This window comes from Balaenoptera borealis, assembly GCF_965194805.1.
Source record: "Balaenoptera borealis genome assembly, chromosome: 5".
Taxonomy (NCBI): domain Eukaryota; kingdom Metazoa; phylum Chordata; class Mammalia; order Artiodactyla; family Balaenopteridae; genus Balaenoptera; species Balaenoptera borealis.
In genome coordinates this window covers 18707334-18726112 of record NC_138862.1, presented here as the reverse complement: position 1 = coordinate 18726112, position 18779 = coordinate 18707334, and the positions used below count along the sequence as shown (strand labels likewise).

The window sequence follows — 18779 nt, the reverse complement described above, 5'->3', positions numbered from 1 at the left end:
ATATTTTCTCAGTCCCTTTTTTTTCTCTTCTTCTTCTGGGACCCCTATAATTTGAATGTTGGTGCATCTAATGTTGTCCCAGAGGTCTCTGAGACTGTCCTCAATTCCTTTCATTCTTTTTTCTTTATTCTGCTCTGAAGTAGTTATTTCCACTATTTTATCTTCCAGGTCACTTATCTGTTCTTCTGCCTCATTTATTCTGCTATTGATTCCTTCTAGAGAGTTTTAAATTTCATTTATTGTGTTGTTCATCATTGTTTGTTTGCTCTTTAGTCCTTCTAGGTCCTTGTTAAACATTTCTTGTATTTTCTCCATTCTATTTCCAAGATTTTGGATCATCTTTACTATCATTCCTCTGAATTCTTTTAGGTAGACTGCCTATTTCCTCTTCATTTGTTTGGTGTGGTGGGTTTTTACCTTGCTCATTCATCTGCTGTGTGTTTCTCTGTATTCTCATTTTGCTTAACTTACGGTGTTTGGGGTCTCCGTTTCACAGGCTGCAGGTTCGTAGTTCCCGTTGTTTTTGGTGTGTGCCCCCAGTGGCTAAGGTTGGTTCAGTGGGTTGTGTAGGCTTCCTGGTGGAGGGGACTGGTGCCTGTGTTCTGGTGGATGAGGCTGGATCTTGTCTTTCTGGTGGGCAGGATCGCGTCTGATGGTGTGTTTTGTGGTGTCTGTGACCTTATTATGATTTTAGGCAGCCTCTCTGCTAATGGGTGGGGTTGTATTCCTGTCTTGCCAGTTGTTCGGCATAAGGTGTCCAGCACTGTAGCTTGCTGGTTGTTGAGTGGAGCTGGCTCTTAGCATTGAGATGGAGATCTCTGAGAGATTTTTGCCGTTTGATATTATATGTAGCTGGGAGGTCTCTGGTGGACTAATGTCCTGAATTCTGCTCTCCCACCTCAAAGGCACAGGCCTAACACCTGGCTGGAGCACCGAGACCCTTTCAGCCACACGGTCAGGTATGTGGGCACTCTCTTGCCTTTTGGGAAGTCTGAGGTCTTCTGCCAGCAGTAGGTGTTCTGTAGGAGTTGTTCCACATGTAGATGTATTTCTGATGTGTTTGTGGGGAGGAAGGTGATCTCCACGTCTTACTCCTCCACCATCTTGAAGGTCTCCCTGTACAGCTGGTTATTTGCAACCACAGGTAGCACTTATTTTTTGCAAAATGAAGCACAGAGAGATATCATTCTGTTTACCTTTTTTGACAGTGTGAATTCATACCAAGTATGTTTGAAGTAATTTGTCATGTTTTTTTTCTATTTTTGTCAGATTTGGGCAGAGGTATGAAAAACATCTTTTTGTTTCCTGTACGATTTTCTTTCTTCTTTCTTTTTCCTTAAGAATGCGTATCTAAACTACAAATTCTATTTATCTCTGAGCTACTGTGGGTTAAACAGCCAAGGCTTTCACCCATGGAACATTCTGATGGTATCCCATCGTACTTTATGTGGTTATCATCTCCCTCTGAAATTTGCATTAGTTATGGGTGTGTTCATCCTAACATTTGGCAATTGGGAGACAGCTGGAAGGTAGTGTGCTCTGGCCAGCAGCTGTCCATCAGAATTCTTCCAATATAATGGAATAAAAATCAGTGTGTGTGCATAATTCTTGCCTCCTTAATTTTATCGATAAAACATTTTATCTCCAAAAATTATGCAGCTGAATAGAGTTGTACTGGAGCCTGTTGCCTGATGAGTCACAGGCTGGCAGATCATACTGTCTCATTGATAGAGACATATTCAAATATGTGAATTGTGCAAAAGCCTGTATGGGAGGTAGGTAGGACCAAAGCTAGGCCTCCTAGTATATGCCTGAGGCAAACTTCAGTGCAAAGCACCTTCTACCTTTGGGTTCTGGATCTTCTGTAGTGGAGCCATTTTTCAACTTTTTCCACTGAAGCACTGAGCATGGCTAGAGCACATTCACATATGTGCTCTACAATGAAATATGACAAGAAGTTAAATCATTATAATCAAATTGCCTTTTGAGTTCTAATTCCTATCATCTGATTATAATTTATTATAAACAGTGTGACTCGACAGTGATGGCTGACTCCCTAGAAATCACTCCTTTTATTTTGTAATGATACCTGATTTTTACCCCATGAAAGAAATTCTCTGAAATCAATAACATATTTGAATTATGAGTTGATATTTCTAAGCAAATATTTACCCAGATGATACATATTTATTTAGAACTCACAAAATGTCAGCTTTTTCGTGCTTAAACGGAGGATTACTTGTGTTTAAATGATCCACTCTGGTTCATTCAGTTGGTCAGGCCCCGTACCTTCCATGGTAAGTTGGCAGACCTGCTTCTTGTCCTCTTGGAAGGACAGACAGATCATTTAGGAACTTGAATAAAGTGATAAATAATAGCAGGGCAGAGAAAGAATACTAATATGGCAACATATAGGAGGGAATTTAATCCAGATTGAAGTTAAGAAAAAGCTCCCCCAAAATATGATGTTTAGATCTTCATAAGTTCTTATAGCAATAAATAGTTTTCATTCTTCCCATCTTGAAACCATCAGTTCTTCAGGAGCCAGTGGGGAGTAGCAGAAAAAGGTCAAGCACACATAGTTTTAAATGCCAGCTTATTACACAGTAGCTGTGTGAAATTAGACAAATTACTTAACTCTGAGTCTCAACTTCCTCATCTGTACAGAGAAGAAGAATAATACCCAGGTAATGGGGGCTATTCTGAAGATTAATAAACTAATATATTTTAAGCATCTGGGACAGAGATTGCATTAAATAACTGATAGTTCCCTTCACTCTAATAATTTCTGCCACCGTTAAACACTCTTTCCCTTATAATATCCAACTCTGACGTCTATCAAATGAAGGTAGCCCCTAAAACCTGGAATATATGACCAGCTGTGAGTTGATTTGTTTTGGGCACAATCTCATGGATGAATAAATAAAGATGGATCCTCACATAAACTGCTTTGTTATGACAACATATTCAATTCAGAATGAACCAAAACACCACAAATCCTATCTTTTACATAATTTTAAATACAAAAAGCACGTAGAAGAGAATTAAGGTATTCACTGTTCCCGCCACCATGGAAGGTGTATTCAGGCTGATCAGTGAAGGAAAGATCAAATTTAACAGTGAAGGGATTTTGAAGGGATGGAGAACACTTTTAGGGAAGCTGAAATAGATGTAGAACACTTTTCAGGAGGCTGATCAGAGGCAGAAAGGGGAGAAAGACAGTGTATTCCCGAATTTTCATGGGCTCCATGGTGGGCTTGCTGTTCTCTTTCTTACGCTTCTCTTCAGAACATCCCATTCACTCCCCCCACACCTTTTTCAACCAGCACCTCTAGGCTTTTTACTCCCAAATATAGATGTGATGCTCCAGGCTCTCCAATGAGGGTCAACTGGTGCATTCCACCCACGAAAGGTTCACTGAATTTGTCTTATAGGCTATAAAGCCTATTACCCCCCACTCCCCACCAATCAACATATTAAAAATGAATTCATTCCTCTCTCTAAACTTTCTTGAATGTTCCTCATTAGTTCTCAGAACACACTATCTACGCAATCATTCAAAACTTCAGACTTGATTTGTACTTGTTCCTCTTGTTCAGCCCCAGTTCTTAGTCTCTTTTATCACTTTGCCCTGCAGTACAGGACATTGTCAAAGAGCACCAGCCCTCTCTACAAGCGTGCCTGAAGGATGGGCAGCATCAGAAACCCCTGGGAGTTTGTTAAAAATGCAAAATTTCAGGTTCCACACCAGACCTAACCAAATCAGGATCCACATGTTAACAAGGTGCTGTGATATTCATATTAACAAATAAATATTTGATCTTTGTCCCATTTCTGGCACAGAGATCCTAAAACCCCTGGGATTTCCTAAGTGATAAGAGTAATAAAGGTGTCTTAATATTCATAACAAACCCCTTTCAACCACATCTGAGTTTATGTTAATGAGGTGAGTTTTGGAAAGCACCTGAGGATGGGGGCTGGTTGCCAGGGAAACCAACCTTGTGATTAGAGGGTTGGAACTTTCATTCCAACCTCCAGACCTCCAGGGAGGGGAGAGGGGCTGGAGATTGAGTTAAATCATTAACAGTCAATGATTTAATCAATCATGTCTATGTAATGAAGCCTCCATAAAACCCCAAAAGGACAGGGTTCGGAGAGCTTCCTGGGTTGGTGAACACGTGAAGAATTAGGGAGAGGGACATGACTGGAGAGACCATGGAAGCTTCAAACCTTTCCCCATACCTTGCCCTATGCAGCTCTTCCATCTGGCTGTCTCTGAGTTATGATGTTTTTTTTCTAGTAAGTAAAATGTTTCTCTGAGTTCTGTGAGTGCTCTAGCAAATTTATAGAATCCTAGGGTCATTGAAACCTCTAATTTATAGTTCAGAAGCTCAGGTGACACCATGGACTTGCAACTGGTGGCTAAAGTTGGCGGAGGTGTGAGCAGTTTTATAGGACTGGACCCGTAACCTGTGGATCTGCTGTTCTCTCCAGGTACATAGTGTCAGAACTGAGTTAATTGCTTGTGGTGTTGGAAAACCCACACAATGAAATTGGTCTTAGAATCTTAGGTATCCACGTGATCTCTTACTGTCTTCATTAAACTTTTTCATTGTTTTCTTTCTTTTAATTATAAGGATTTTCCAAAATATGAGAATTATAGATACTAATATAAAACACCCATATACCCACTACCCATACTTATTACATGTTAATAATTTATAATATCTGTTTCAGATTTGTATTTTTTAAGTAATAAAATATTAGAGTTGAAGGTCTCCTTCCTACTCCTCTGCCTAAGGTGACAAACTTGTCCCAGGGCTGTCCCAAATTGTAGCACTGAAAGTCCTGCACCCCAGGAAACCCCTCAGTTCTGGGAAATACTGAAATTCATCTGTACCTTTCCCTCCCCCACCTATTTACCACATGTGCATGTTTCTATAATATACAGAATTATTTTATGTGTTTAGATTTACGCAAAGAGTATCGTGTTTGGCACATTCTTTTTCTGTTAGCTCTTTTTCACATAGCATTACTGTTTTGAGATTTACTCTAATGATACACTAACATGCATGGATTTAATTGCTATATCCCATTCTACTGTATGTATATACTCTAATTTACTTATCCATTCTCCTCTGATAGAAATTTAGGTTGCTTCCAATGTTTTGCTATTTTAAATAATATCAACCAACATTACAATGTCTCCTTGTGCATATTTGAGGATTTTCCAGGGAATATATGTAGAAGGGGTAAATTGCTAAGTCCTAAAGGATGCCCATCTTCATCTTTTCTGCATGTGGTCAAATTGCTCCCAAGTGTTGATAATGGTTTGTGTTTTCCCACCAGCAGTGTGAGTTCCCTTTCACGTTGGCCCACAGTGCTTGGCGCTATCAGACTTACAGAGTATTGCCAGCCTGACAGCTCTGAACAGTCTTGTACTGTTTTAAGCTGCATTTCCCTGCTTTAGCTGGCCAGGGGGAGCATCTTCCTTGTGTTTATTGCCCTTCTGGTTTTCTGCTCTACTACTTCTTTTGAGCTCACACATTGCCCATTTTCCTATTGAGGCATTATGGATACTAATCTTTTGTGAATCATAAGAATTGCAAGTATCTTCTCCAAGTGGGGAATTTGCCTGACACTTCGCCTATGGAATCGTTGCCTTATATATTTTTTAAAAATTTAAGGATTGAGATATAATTCACATACCATAAAATTCATCGTTTTAAAGTGTAGAGTTCAGTGATTTAGTATATCTCTTCTTTTACAGTTTGTGCTTTCTAGCTTTTATTTTAGAAATCTTTCCTATTCTGAGACTATAATGCCATTCTACTCTTTTTTAAAATGTTGTAAATGTTTGCCTCTTGCCTTTATGTAATTAGTCCATTAGGATAGATTTTGGGGTGTGGTGTGATGGAGTGATCTAGTTTAACGTTTATCTGTATGGATAGTTAATTGTCTTGGCACCATTTATTAAATAATCCACCCACCTCTACTGGTTTGTAATCAGTAATCATCTCCATTATCACGAGTCAGTTTCTAAGCTTTATATTCTATCAGTTTATCTGTGAACCAGTATGACACTATTTATTTTCCATAACTTTATAATAAATCTTGATGTCTCCTAGGCATGTCTTTTCACTTTGTTGTTTATCATAACTGTTTTCTTTTGTCTACACCCTTTTCTTTCTCATATACATTTTAGGCTCTCTCTGTCAAACTCAATAAAAAATGGTCCTGTGGGTTTTTATTAGAATTGTATTGATTTTACATATATTTCGGGAAGAATTGACATAACTCGATATTGACAACCTTACAATATTCCCATCCACAATTTGGTATATCTCTTAATTTCTTTAGGTCTCCCTTTCATCTCTTGAAACTTTTATGTATTTATATTACTCCATAAGTGCCATGCACATATTATTGGATTTCTTACTAGGTACTTAGTTTCTGGTTTTGTGAGATTTGTGTACACACATATATTTTACGTTTTCTGAGTGTTGTTGATGTATAGGGATGCACTAATTTTTGTACACTGATCTTACATCCTGCAGTGTTGATGAATTGTCTTATTTGTTTTTATAGTCTGAGGAGTATAGGCAATCATATCACTGGTAAATAATAACAATTTAGTTCTTTCCTTTCCAACTGGAATCATCTCTTTTTAATTTGTCTCGTTGGTTACACTGACCAAGCCAGTAAGATGCTGAATAGAGTGGTACTAGATGCTAGCTTGTCTTATAGTTGCATTAAAAGGGAATGGTCATAACAGTGTAGCACTGAGTATGGTTCTTGAGGTAGGGTTTGTTTTTTCTTTTGAGATCTTAATTCAGTTAAGAAATTTTCCTCTCTATTCATAGTTTGCTAAGTGTTTTTTTTAACTCAAGTGAGTGATGGATTTCATCAACTGACGTTTCTTTCAAGGCTCTTCTTAGAATTGCTCTCCTTCAAGAAGTCTTCCTAGCACCCTAAAGTTGGACTAAAAACTCCTTCTTTCTGATTCCACTACATTTAGTCCTTTCCACAGCCTACTAAACTGTCTGTTTTCTAAGTTCATGTTTCCCAGTAGCTTATAAGCGATTCAAGAGCAGGAACTGGGTTTGATTCATGGCTATGTCCTCCATTACCAGCTGTAGAACATAGACTATCTCTGTAAATACTATAGAAATAAATTGCTGGGAACATGTTCTAGAAACTTATCTAGCCCTTCCTAAAAACAAATTATGTTCTTAACAATGAAGCTTAATTTACAAAGGCAATTATGATTGAATAGAGTTGATTCAAAAAATTCTAGATATCTACACATTTATATTTGCTCTTAATAATACATAAAATGTATTTATGTAATACATAAAATACATGTCTTCTGAGAAACAATGACTTTCTTCTTATAGCAAACATTATCTGTTACTACATTAAATTTTTTTTATTCAATTACTTAAACTAAAAAAAATGTTCTCTGAGCGCGCCATTCTCCACAAATCTCCATGTGTTCACCAATCTGGCAGCTTTCCAAACCCTGTCCTTCCGCATTTTCATGGAGGTTTCATTACAAAGGCACGATCGATTACATCATTGGCCATTGATACTGAAATCAATCTCCAGCCCCTCTTCCCTCCCTAGAGGTCTGGGGGTTGGGATTGAAAGTTCCAACCCCCTAATCACATGGTTGGTTTCCCTGGCAACCAGCCCCCATCCCCAGGTGCTTTCCAAAAGTCACCTCATTAACATTAAAACCAAGTTCATATTCATTTTAACATTATATTAGTTATTTATCTTTCTGTCATTATTAAAACAAAAACAAGACTCCCACAAACTTTGATTTGCTCAGAATGTACCTTTCAGAGGTGTTTTATCATATCTAAGTCCTAAGAACATTTTAATTCATTTAATTTAAATAATGTTCTTACCAATGCCAAAGGCCTTTCAAACTGTATTACGTTTCTGTCCTTATTTGAACAGCCTCACTTATTTTATTCAGAATGCTCAGCTACTTAGTGAGTATGGGACCTCAAATGCCATTTGGAAATACAAAACCTTTATCTTTTAACTCAGTTTTGCGTTCATGAATAACATGGTTCTAACATCACAGTTGTGATATTTATTAGCTGTCTTTGCAAAACTTCGGGCAATACATCTTTTACATTTCATTGAGAAGAAAAGAAACTTAATCTCACCAGCATCTCCATTATTAGTTCTTCCTTTTCATTTTTCCCCGTGGGGATTTTGTGTTGGCCAGACGGCACACTGAAGGATCCCTAGACATATCTGCATTCTACGAAAGCAACATGGAAAAGCAAAAATCTATTTCTGAATGAGGGGATTAAATTTTATATCTTATCATCTGGCTCACTATGTCCAACCCAGTCATTATTTGGCTCATGTTCAATATTGTACAATTATTCTCCTATTCACATAACACTCTTTCTTCGTTTTCAGTAAAGTCCTGCTTTTAGTCTGTCCCATTAGTAATAGTAATTAGCCACTCAACTGAACCCTCTGAGCCCTTGAATTCTACTAGTTCTAAAGAATACTCCATAAACCTTATCTTTATGTTGGATCCTATCTCTAGGAAATGTCAGTCAAATTTCATCAGCAGCAAAACTGAAATACCCATTTCCATATTCATCACAGAATATTTATTTTCCATGGAAAAAAGTGGCTGGATGAAATGTTTGAGAATCAGTTTGATGAGAAATTGTTTACTTTGTAAATTGGCCCAATTCTCATTTTCAAACACAGTGAGATTTCTAATTGTCAGGTAGTTACATTCCTGATCAAAAATGGAGAAAAATTTCCAAAGTCACATATTCCGTCATACATGGTATTAAATAGTGTAACATCTCAAAGTGTTCACTCTAAATATTTTTTCTATGGAATAAGTAAAAATAATCTTCATTTGGTGTCTTCTCACCTTTGTCCCTTGTCTTAGTGGTATCTAAGAGTGAGTCCATTTTACATAAAACCAGCTCTTATTTCCAGAAGAATACTGAACTATTTTATTTTAGTTTTGTTAGACATAACCAATAAAAGAATGTAGTCTACCAATAAAAGTCTGTAAAATAAGGATGTATCTTTTGTCTTACCTATTTATTTATATGTTATATTCAAAGTTTAACCTTCCTTTTCTAGCAACACTGAACAACATGGGTTTTCCCAAACTGACCATTTTCTTTCTCAAATCTTTGCCTTCGTAGGGGACACTGTCTCTGTCTGGAATGCTCTTCCCTTTCTTCACTGTCCACTTATGTAAATATCTACTCTTTCTTTAAAACTCTGTTCAAATTTCATATTTATGAGACTTTCTCTAAACATCTCTTTCTAAACACACACACACACTTAGCTGCTTTCTCTCTTCTCAGCCCTTCAATAACACTTCATAGATTAATTCTATGAAGAATTATTTGTCTACATTTTCTTCTCTTATAAGATTGTGAGATTGTAAAGGTCAGGGAACATCATTTATTCATCTTTGGATCCTATGCTGCCATGGTAACAGGCACTCAATATGAATTTGTAAATAACTGATTGCATAGTATATGCTGACTTTTGCAAAAATTATTCTTAAATTCTGGAAAATAATACTGTTACTTTTCTATATGGAAGTCAATATCTGTGACCATAATGAGCAAAAGTAGGCATGCCATTTTAAATAGATTTATGTCAAATAGACTTATTGTATTGATCATTTTGCAGTATATACAAATATCAAATCATTATGTTTTACATCCGAAACCAATATAATGTTACACATCAATTACATCTCAATTTTAAAAAGTATATACGTTATTTTTAAAGTTTAATTTTTAAATTGTTTTCACAAGACACAAATAAATTTTAAAATTCCTAACTGATAAAAAGGGGGTAAAAGGGAGAGACCTGAGTAAAATAATACTTTCCAACTATATGAAAGGTAAATTGAAAGATAGCTCTTGTGATATCTTTGAAAACAAATCTTAACGGTTAATTTGCAAAAGTTTAGAAAGAGCAGTTGAAGTAAACGGAATTAAGGGCTAAATACCTCTACTCTGATTATTTTAGAGAGGCCTCAGCAAGAAGGATCAAGTGTGCCTTACCTTACCAATTTACACACAGTCTAGAATGACCCAAATCGTGTTTTGTACTCTCTTTAGCTCATTTTAAGCTAAGCCAAGACATTTTCTATTTGAAAATAAACAAGGCTCGAAGCCAGATTTATAAAATTATTCATTTAGGATACAAAACATTCCACTGTGTTTATTGCTTTCTTCCCTATTACCTTACTGATGACCACGAAGATTAAATTCTCTGTTAAGATGATTGAAATGATTTTGCTAAGAATGTGCCTGGGTGCTTGGAAGGGAAGAAGCATAGCTTATGAGTTCCAAAATAGCAATATTCGAAAACATGTGCATGAAAGAACTTTTGTAAGCATTCTTGGAATTATTTTCTCTTTCTCTACCCCCCACACCCACCCTAACTCAAAAAAGAGAAAAGCTTTGGGTGGAGTTAACTCTTTTCAAATCTTAAACAATAACTGGAAATCCTGAAAATGTATTCTCCTTTATCCAGTGGGGAAAACACTTTAAAGCTCTTTTTTTTCTCTAAGAATTGTTTAGCAAGGGATTTACTTAGTGGTTTCTATTTTGAACCGAAAATTCAGTTTAACTGCCTAAAATATAATGCCATCTGTGTTTATTTCCGCCCTCCAAAAAACACAATTCTTTTTTTCAAACATAACAAGTACATGGCCCTAATAACCCAGATAAAGATATAACTCAACGAATTCTTTACTTTAACCAAGTGATAAAATTAGTTCTAAGAATAGGTACCATAAAAAATGAATCTGATTGCAAATATAAAACATGTAAAGCACAACTGTAAATTAAAAAATTTTTAACTATTTTGATTAGTAAGTAATTATGTCTTCTATATATATTTATCAGGGTGGAGGTATCTATGAGGTGAGAAAAAGGGGCACAACACACACATTGTGATGTAGTTAGTAGGCAGAGAAATGGGCCAGGAGCCAGAGGACAAAAGAATCAGAGTCATTCTGACCCCAGGTTCCTCAAATCTATACCACCTTTGGGGCCCACTCACACATCTACCTGGAACAACAGCCTCTGGCATGTGGAGATCATTGGAAAAATCAAATTTGAATTTAGTTATGAAGTATTTTAATTTACTTAAAAAGTATGAAGTGATATACAAATGAGAAACATTATTATGTATTTATATTCTGAGCTGATTCTGTTTTCTAAATGTAAAGGGACAATGTTTTTCCACCAAATCTTCCATGAGAAAAAATTAAAACATTTTAGAGGTTATTTGCATTTCAAAGAATGCTTAAATTCTGTTCATCAATCTTTATTACAGCCTGACATTTCTTCCATCGCCATGACAGTCTTCAAGAATATCCTGAAGTACGATTCTTTCTGGCCTTATTCATGGAGACATGATCCCTAAGATCAGCCCCACTTTGATTCTAGAAAGTCTATGCGATGCCAGGTTTTCTATTCTCAGGAAACCGAGGATGACTTATAAGCCATCTCAATGGATATATGCTTAAAATAGCCAGGCACACATCACTTATGGCCTACTCTTTCCTGGCTCCACGTAAGCCTTCATAAAACACGAGTTAAGTCACAATGGAAGAGCTTTCAAATCATCCTGGCAGTCACTTGAAAAATACAAAATGCAGACTCCTGAAAGCCATGGGTGATGGTCACCCATGGGTGAAATTCTTATGTTCCTATTCTCCACCTTCTATTTCTCAACTTGAAGGTGTGTGTAGAGGAACAGAGAGCTGCACAGTCCTCAGACATACAACCCTGAAGACAGCTTCTGCTCGTCCATTTCCCTTCACCTAGAAGCACCTCTAAAATAAATCCTTAATTTGTTAGAGAGAAATACTTAACACCTTTTCTGCCTGTATGTTTCATTGATTTTTGTAGTTGGTTATCACTTTACCCTCTTGAGGCTAGATTTCTTGGGCTCTAATCTTGTTTCCCAAAGTTGCTTTAGATGCATCATGTAGAAAACTGACGTTTCATATCTCAACTGGTTTTTATTCATAATGTCTCTTTTCCCTGATATCTACTGGCTGAGTCAGACAAATATATGCGTGGCAAAATAAAGTGGCTATCATTAAATGACAAATTCTAACTTACTAATCCTTCAACAAAACAGACAAAAAAATATAGTTTACAATGTTAAAAATTGATCAATATATGAATGTGGTCTACTTAAAACATTACTATTACATTATTATTATCATAAAACAAATTATACAATAAAAAATATTCTTTAAACTCCCTTCTAACAAAAGCAATTTATTTTGTATAGTAATTTGCACATTTAGTTAAATAATACAATACACTAGATAGTGATGAGTGTTGAGTGTCTCCAGTAAAGATTTTATGTCAACAGCCAATCTTAGAATTTCCTACTCATAACTATAACTTAGTACTTTTTGAAAACATAACTGGGCAAGGGAAAAAGTATCAATATGGCCAAATTCGATTAATACTCACGAGAGAATATTCCCAATATAGGCATAGTAGGAGCAACAGTAGGGCGTGGTTCCATCACAGCAGTAAGATTTGCAGTCTTTGCCACACTGAGCAAGGCAATCCTCTACAAAATAAAAACCATATCCGTGCAGTTACATTTCTGAAAATCCCAGCTTCCCGAAAAATCACTCTATTTCACATCTTGATCAGTCAACGACCACTCTTTAGCACATTTAGACTTTCATTTTACGTGCTCACAATTCTAAAACATTTGTAAGCATCTAAACTAGTCTTCCTTCCTTATTGGACATAAATCTGGAAAAGGCAAAGACCAGTCTTTGAACCTCCTCCATCGAGCACCATAATTGGTAGCCAGAGTTGGTTGAATGAGACATTGAAGGGAGGAATGAGTGATCCAACTAATCAGACATTAAATTGGTCAACACAGTTCTTGCAATAATTTTTAAATGATAAATTCTTTTGACTTTAGGGTGCTACTTTCAACTACATTTAATGGAAAGTGTTGTTGACATGAATAATATCAACTGGAGATAATATTTAAGTAATGTATATTTTTCACCACAATGCATTATATGCTTTCCTTTCTCTACCATTTTTTACCTTCATAATTACAGTTTGTATACATAGGGTACCACAGATGAGTCTGCATATACTGTCAATCCATTTGGATTGGAAGATAATGAGTTAGTTAGCTGTGGGGAAAATTCTTATAGATAATTCACTGGTGAATAATTAAGAGTTTATTTGATGCCAGATTTAAGAATCAATAAGCTATGAAACAGCACTATGTGAAGAGGGGAATGTATTTTCTGATTAAAAAGGACATACCAGAGCTGACAAAACCAAATTACTGTCTTTTTTCCATGTTTTTGGCAAGGAAAATTATACCAAAATGTTAAATAAAAATTACCCTACCTTTAAAAAATTATTTATTCTTCCTAAATGGTTTATGTTTAACAAGTTAAGGTTATCATTTAGTTATAATCAATGGTATATATTACAATGGATATGTGAGTTTCAGGTACATGTAGGAAAACATTAAGTACAGTCTGATAATTTAAGTTACATGTTCAAGAATCACAAAATAGGTCATTTCCAACTCAATCTCTGAAGGCAATAACTACTATCTAAATTATATAAGACTGTTGCTTTTCTGTCAAAGTCATAACATAAAAGTGCAAATGTTATATATATGCCTACATGTCCATGTAATTGATTTGTCTAGAGAGGAAAATACAGATTTTGCTTTTAAATCACCTCCCTGACAAGATGATTCTTTACAAATTGATGCGATCAAAACCCAGCAAAGTTCTTTCACCTTTATCAATAATGCATGGCCTCTGTGGAACAAGTCAGAAGTTCATGTTTTCTTTTCCTCAATTTTATTCTACTTCATAAATGAACAAACCTTAGTGTTTTCTTCTGGGATGTGGTAAGAAGACATGAAAGGAAAAAATAACTACCTTTGTAAGATTCAGTAACTCTACTTAAATCCAAAATTTTGAAGACAGAAAACACGATCTAATGATTTATTGACAGTGTCTGCTTTTTGCAGTTTATTTTATCATTTTCCCAGGGAATTTCTATAGCTCTTATTTTTAGTACTGTTTAATTAAGTCAAATATTTAGACTAGTCAGTTATCTCAAGCGCTTAGCTGGGATGTTTTGCTTTATGCTCTTAAAAGCCGTTCAGATAGTGGGAGAGCTGACATCCCGCCTTATTCTGTCAGAGCAGGACAAGTGATTTTTAAATAGCTTCATGGGGTGCCTTTTGGATAATGCCCAAGACAGTGACATCTTATTAAGCTCTCCATGATTATCGAAGATTCAATTACTGTTATTGTAAGGACATGGTGTTATCAAAATATTTTGAGCCAATGTTACAGGAAACCAAGCCCCAAATCTTGTAGCCAAGAAGCTGGATTATACCTGCAGCAAACATCTAGATCCTGTCACACATTGTTCATTATTTTTTATGGCATTTTCCAGCACTCTTGTCTACTTCCCAGAATTAAACAACTGAAAAGGGAAAGTTTAATAGTATGGCAAATACATTCACAATCACAACATTTCCAAACTGGGGGGTCAACCACACCTCAAACTTATTTTGATATGTTAGTTGCTTTCTCCGGTTTATTTGAGAATAATCCTATAAAGATCACAGTTTGGACAGTACAGAAGCATTTTCTCACTTGTAAACGAATGAAACATCCCAATGGCCCTCAGAAGATAAATAATATTGTTACTAATATTCAAGTTAACATCCTCGAAAATTAGCTAGTTCCAATTTTCTTCAATGACTTTAGTTAAAGGCAGGATCTGGAAGAAGCTTCCCCGCTCCCATCTTAAGAAATGTGTAGTACAGGAAAGCATCTGGCTCCAAGCACTTGCTCAGAATTGGCTCTTGTAATCTATAGCTAAGGATCAGAAAGGAAGGAAAGGGAGGGGACAGAAATCACTGGCTAGGGTCAGGAAGGTTAAAACCTTGGCCAAATCCTGTCTTTGTAGCCTGCAGTGGGAGTTGGATAATAATATAAACACTTCGTTGAATCCCTTCCCAAAAGTGACTCCACAGTCAGACACGATGCTTCAGGTATAGAAACCTTGCTCTTATTTCCTTAACGAATGGAACCTGTATTTAATGCATTTTCCTTGGAGAAAATAATTCCGGTTACGGACTGTGCATCTACATAGGTTTTTGTCCCATTAAAGCTGGCAATTTATTTAACAGGGTATCTGGATTAATTCTATTTCTGCAGTGTTCCCCCGTCTCACTCCAATCCTCACTTCCAGCCTTATCTCTTAGTTCCAACCCAACTGTGTTATCTGTTTTTGCATATACAATTCTCATGATTTTTGCCTTTGTTCACACTCTATCCTACTACATCTCCTATGTCCAAGGCTTCCTATAATTCAAAGGTGTAGGTCCTAAAAAGTCCTCCTCAATTTAATTTCTCTGAGCAAATATTTCCTGAGTTCCTCTTATGGGCCAGGTGTTTTGCTAGTCTCTGAGAATATTATGCTAAACAAAATAGACATCATCTTCATGGAGCATATACTCCTAAGCCAGCAATAAGGTCCCCTCCTTCGAACACCTAGAGCACATGGTGTATCTCTCCTATAACACAGCTTTTTATACCTTAGAGTAATGGGCACACCTGATCTCCCAGACAAGACTCAAAGCATGGTCTCTGTCCTATGTATCATTCAAGACATCTCACTCCATAAATATTAGTTGTGTGAATACGGCAAGCATAAAAAGGCCTCTGAAATAGAGTTCAGGAATTAATATCAAAAGCAATTAGCTAATCATTTCTTATCAAAGATGGTAACTCGACCTAGTATTGGCTTGCAATGATTTTGTAGCGTACTGGGGAGGGATGCGGATGGAGAGAAGAAATGAATGGAATGAAAACTTTTTAAACTGATCAAGCTTGCTGCTGGCCAGCTGGGCGGGTTTACTGAATCCTGGGGGGGCTGTGCACTTAACATTGGGGGAACAGGAAGAAGGGAAGGAAAAGTGCAAATTAGAAGCTTTTGGCGCACCAAAGAGAATAAAATGGACAAAAGAACAAGAAAAAGTTGTTCAGTGGTGTGACTGAAGATGAGCAAGGGAATTAAAGTTTCATTTGCTGCATTCTATTTTCTCATTTTTGTTTTCTTTTGGTAAACAGAGGAAGTGGAAAGAATTATCATTGTTTCAAATGAACTAATAAAGAGATTTTAATATAAAACAAATATTAATGCAATTGATTCTGTTAGACTCTCAAATTCTAAAAATCTTATACGACTTAAGTAAAAGAAATAAGTGCTGGAAACACATTAGAATGTGGACTCTCCTCATTAAATAGAAAGCACTTTTCCTGTTTCATAAATTTCTGTATTTGAAGGTCAGCTATTCCCCTACAATAAAATATCTTTAAAACAACTTATAGACAGCCACTAATTTACATTTTAATAAACAGATTGGAAACTTCTATAGAAGTTATTGTGATTCATTTCTGGCAAGGTTGAATGAGAAATTCACTTCTACTGATGTTCAGGTAAGAATGTTGAAGAACGTCTTCATTTTGGTTGCAATATCTTTGTGTCAAAAGGCAAGTCACAGTGCTATACATAAACTTACTACTACAAGGTCATAGGTAAGCCTGTGGTGTTTGTTATAGGAATTTAGAGACATGAAAACATTTACAAAGAACTCTGCTTTTATCCTGTTTTTAAAAATATGAAGCAGATGCAAAGCCGCATGTGTAATTAACTTTATACATGAATAACCAATGAAAGGCCATTTTGGGCTCCCCATCAGTCACAAAACAAGAAAACTGCTTTGCTTCATCAATTATTAGCAATTCTCGCTAAGAATAATTAGGATGAGGGAAATGAGATGCCTGTCACCTATAAGCAAGTGCTTAACAAATTCAGCGAAAACAGATCAGATTCTGGGTGAATTTATGCCTCTCGAAAACCCTGTATTTCAACTCAAAGCTTCCAATTACCCTGTCCACCACACTTGAGGATCATCTTCTAAAGAAGAAAAACAGAGGTCTAAGGCTTTTTTATTTCTGAAAGGGAAAATCCGGAATATTCGGAATGTGGAGGTGGAGGGGCCAGTGGGTAGCATTTACTAAAATGGAAAAGTCTTCAGATTAGTTTATTTGAAACCTCAGCGATGCCTCCCTAACTTCAGGTGCTTTTCAAAAAACATGCTTTCCTCTCACAGCTCAGTCTCCACTCTCACCCCAAATTCCCGAGTCCTGGATACGACTGAAAAAAAAAAAAAGCACGCTATCCAGAAAATAAAAACAATAACCCGTAAATGTGGGGTTGGGGGTAGCTGCTTCGCGGAGAGAGAGAAAGGAAAAGAAAAAAAAAAAAAAGGAAACGTGTAAGGAAAGGGACAAAACACAACCGCGTGGAGGTCAAGCCCAGGGCTGTAGCGCGCGGGCGCGGGCTTCTGCTTCTGCCTGCGGGGACCACACAGCCTCTGACCTCCCACCACGGTCCCCCGCATCCCGCCCAACCCGTGTTTGCCCGGAGTGTGACCCCAGCGCCGCCCCGAGCCCCCTTCCCCTCTCCCGCCGCCCTAGGTCACTGACCTGCGTAGACAAAGAGCAGGACCAACTTCGGAAGCAAGACCCCTGGACACCCGGGGACCCTCCGCGCGTCCATCCAAGCCGGTGGCCGGAGGTTGCGCGCCAGGACAGATGGACAGAGAGACAGACAGACCGGTCTGTAGAGAGGGCTGGGAGCCAAGGGAGAGCCCGGCACCGGGAGGGGACGGGGGAGCTGGAGGGCGGTCAGACGGAGAGGGCAGCGCTCTGGAGAGGCGGGTGGCGCGGAGACCTGGCCATCGCCCTGGGAGCTTTCGAGGGGAGCCCGGGCCGCCGCGCGGGGCTGCGCTGGGGCGGAGGTCTCTTTGTCTGTCCCCGCGGCGCTCGGGCGGCGGGCTAAGCGGCCGACCCAGCGTCCTCGGCCACCCGGGCTCACATTTCATCTCCGCGGGTGGCACCTACGCGAGGCTGGGGGCGGGGGTGGCCCCGACTCCTCCCCACGCTCCAGTTCTTCCTTCTATAGAGTGACTCTAGGAGCTTGGTACTCTCCTGAAGGAACTTTTTCTAACCCTTTGCTTTGGCTATCGACACGGAGTTTAATAAGCTCCTTTATCGCCCTGCTCTCCCCTCCAATTTTTCTTTTGGAATTAATGGGTGAAGAAAAGCTTTGTATTTTATCTTTACACAAATGAAGGGAATTTTCAGGGTTTAAGATGTTAGACAAAGAAAGAAGCCAGTGAGGAAAACCTAGGAGAATTGGAAAGTACAGAAACAGTGTATGGTTTAAGGAGAGCACTGTGGCAATATGTATCAAAATTCAAATGCACAAACACTTTAGTCAGTCCTCCGCTAGGAGTTTATAAATATACTGCCACATGGGTATTAGAGGATGCAAGGATACATCACCTCCAAAATAAACATAACCTGAGCTTCCTACTGTGTTTTATGCATCATTGCAGAGCTAACCATCCACCAGGTCCAGCAAGAAGCCTGGTCAATTTCTCCTTCTCCCTCAGCCACAATAACCATTCTATCACCAAGTACCCCTGATTGTACGCCTAATCCCCACTCAAATGAATTTGCATTTTGGCCTCCATTTCTGCCCTAATATAGGCTCTTGTAGTCTCCATGATAACCATTCTCCTGCCTCAAGGGATATCAGCCAGACTGAAGCTAGATTATTTCTTCTTAAACTACAGATTTAATCACA

General features: G+C 37.7%; 1 protein-coding gene and 1 long non-coding RNA gene across 4 annotated transcripts in view; both read right to left on the bottom strand.

Moving 5' to 3' along the window:
- Positions 1–18779, bottom strand: part of LOC309628744 — a 157551-nt gene that overhangs the window by 101905 nt on the left and 36867 nt on the right. The gene's annotated exons all lie outside the window — the stretch shown is intronic.
- CYYR1 (cysteine and tyrosine rich 1) overlaps positions 1–18779 on the bottom strand; it is a 137739-nt gene that overhangs the window by 89091 nt on the left and 29869 nt on the right. For 2 of the 3 annotated variants that reach the window (XM_082391992.1, XM_082391993.1), the window contains 2 exons: positions 17615–17746; positions 12519–12621 (listed from right to left, as the gene is read on the bottom strand). In XM_082391992.1, coding sequence (XP_082248118.1) covers positions 12519–12621; positions 17615–17746 — 235 coding nt within the window. Of the gene's footprint in view, positions 1–12518; positions 12622–17614; positions 18072–18779 lie in introns of those variants that run through there. The other variant, XM_082391994.1, reaches the window with a different exon arrangement.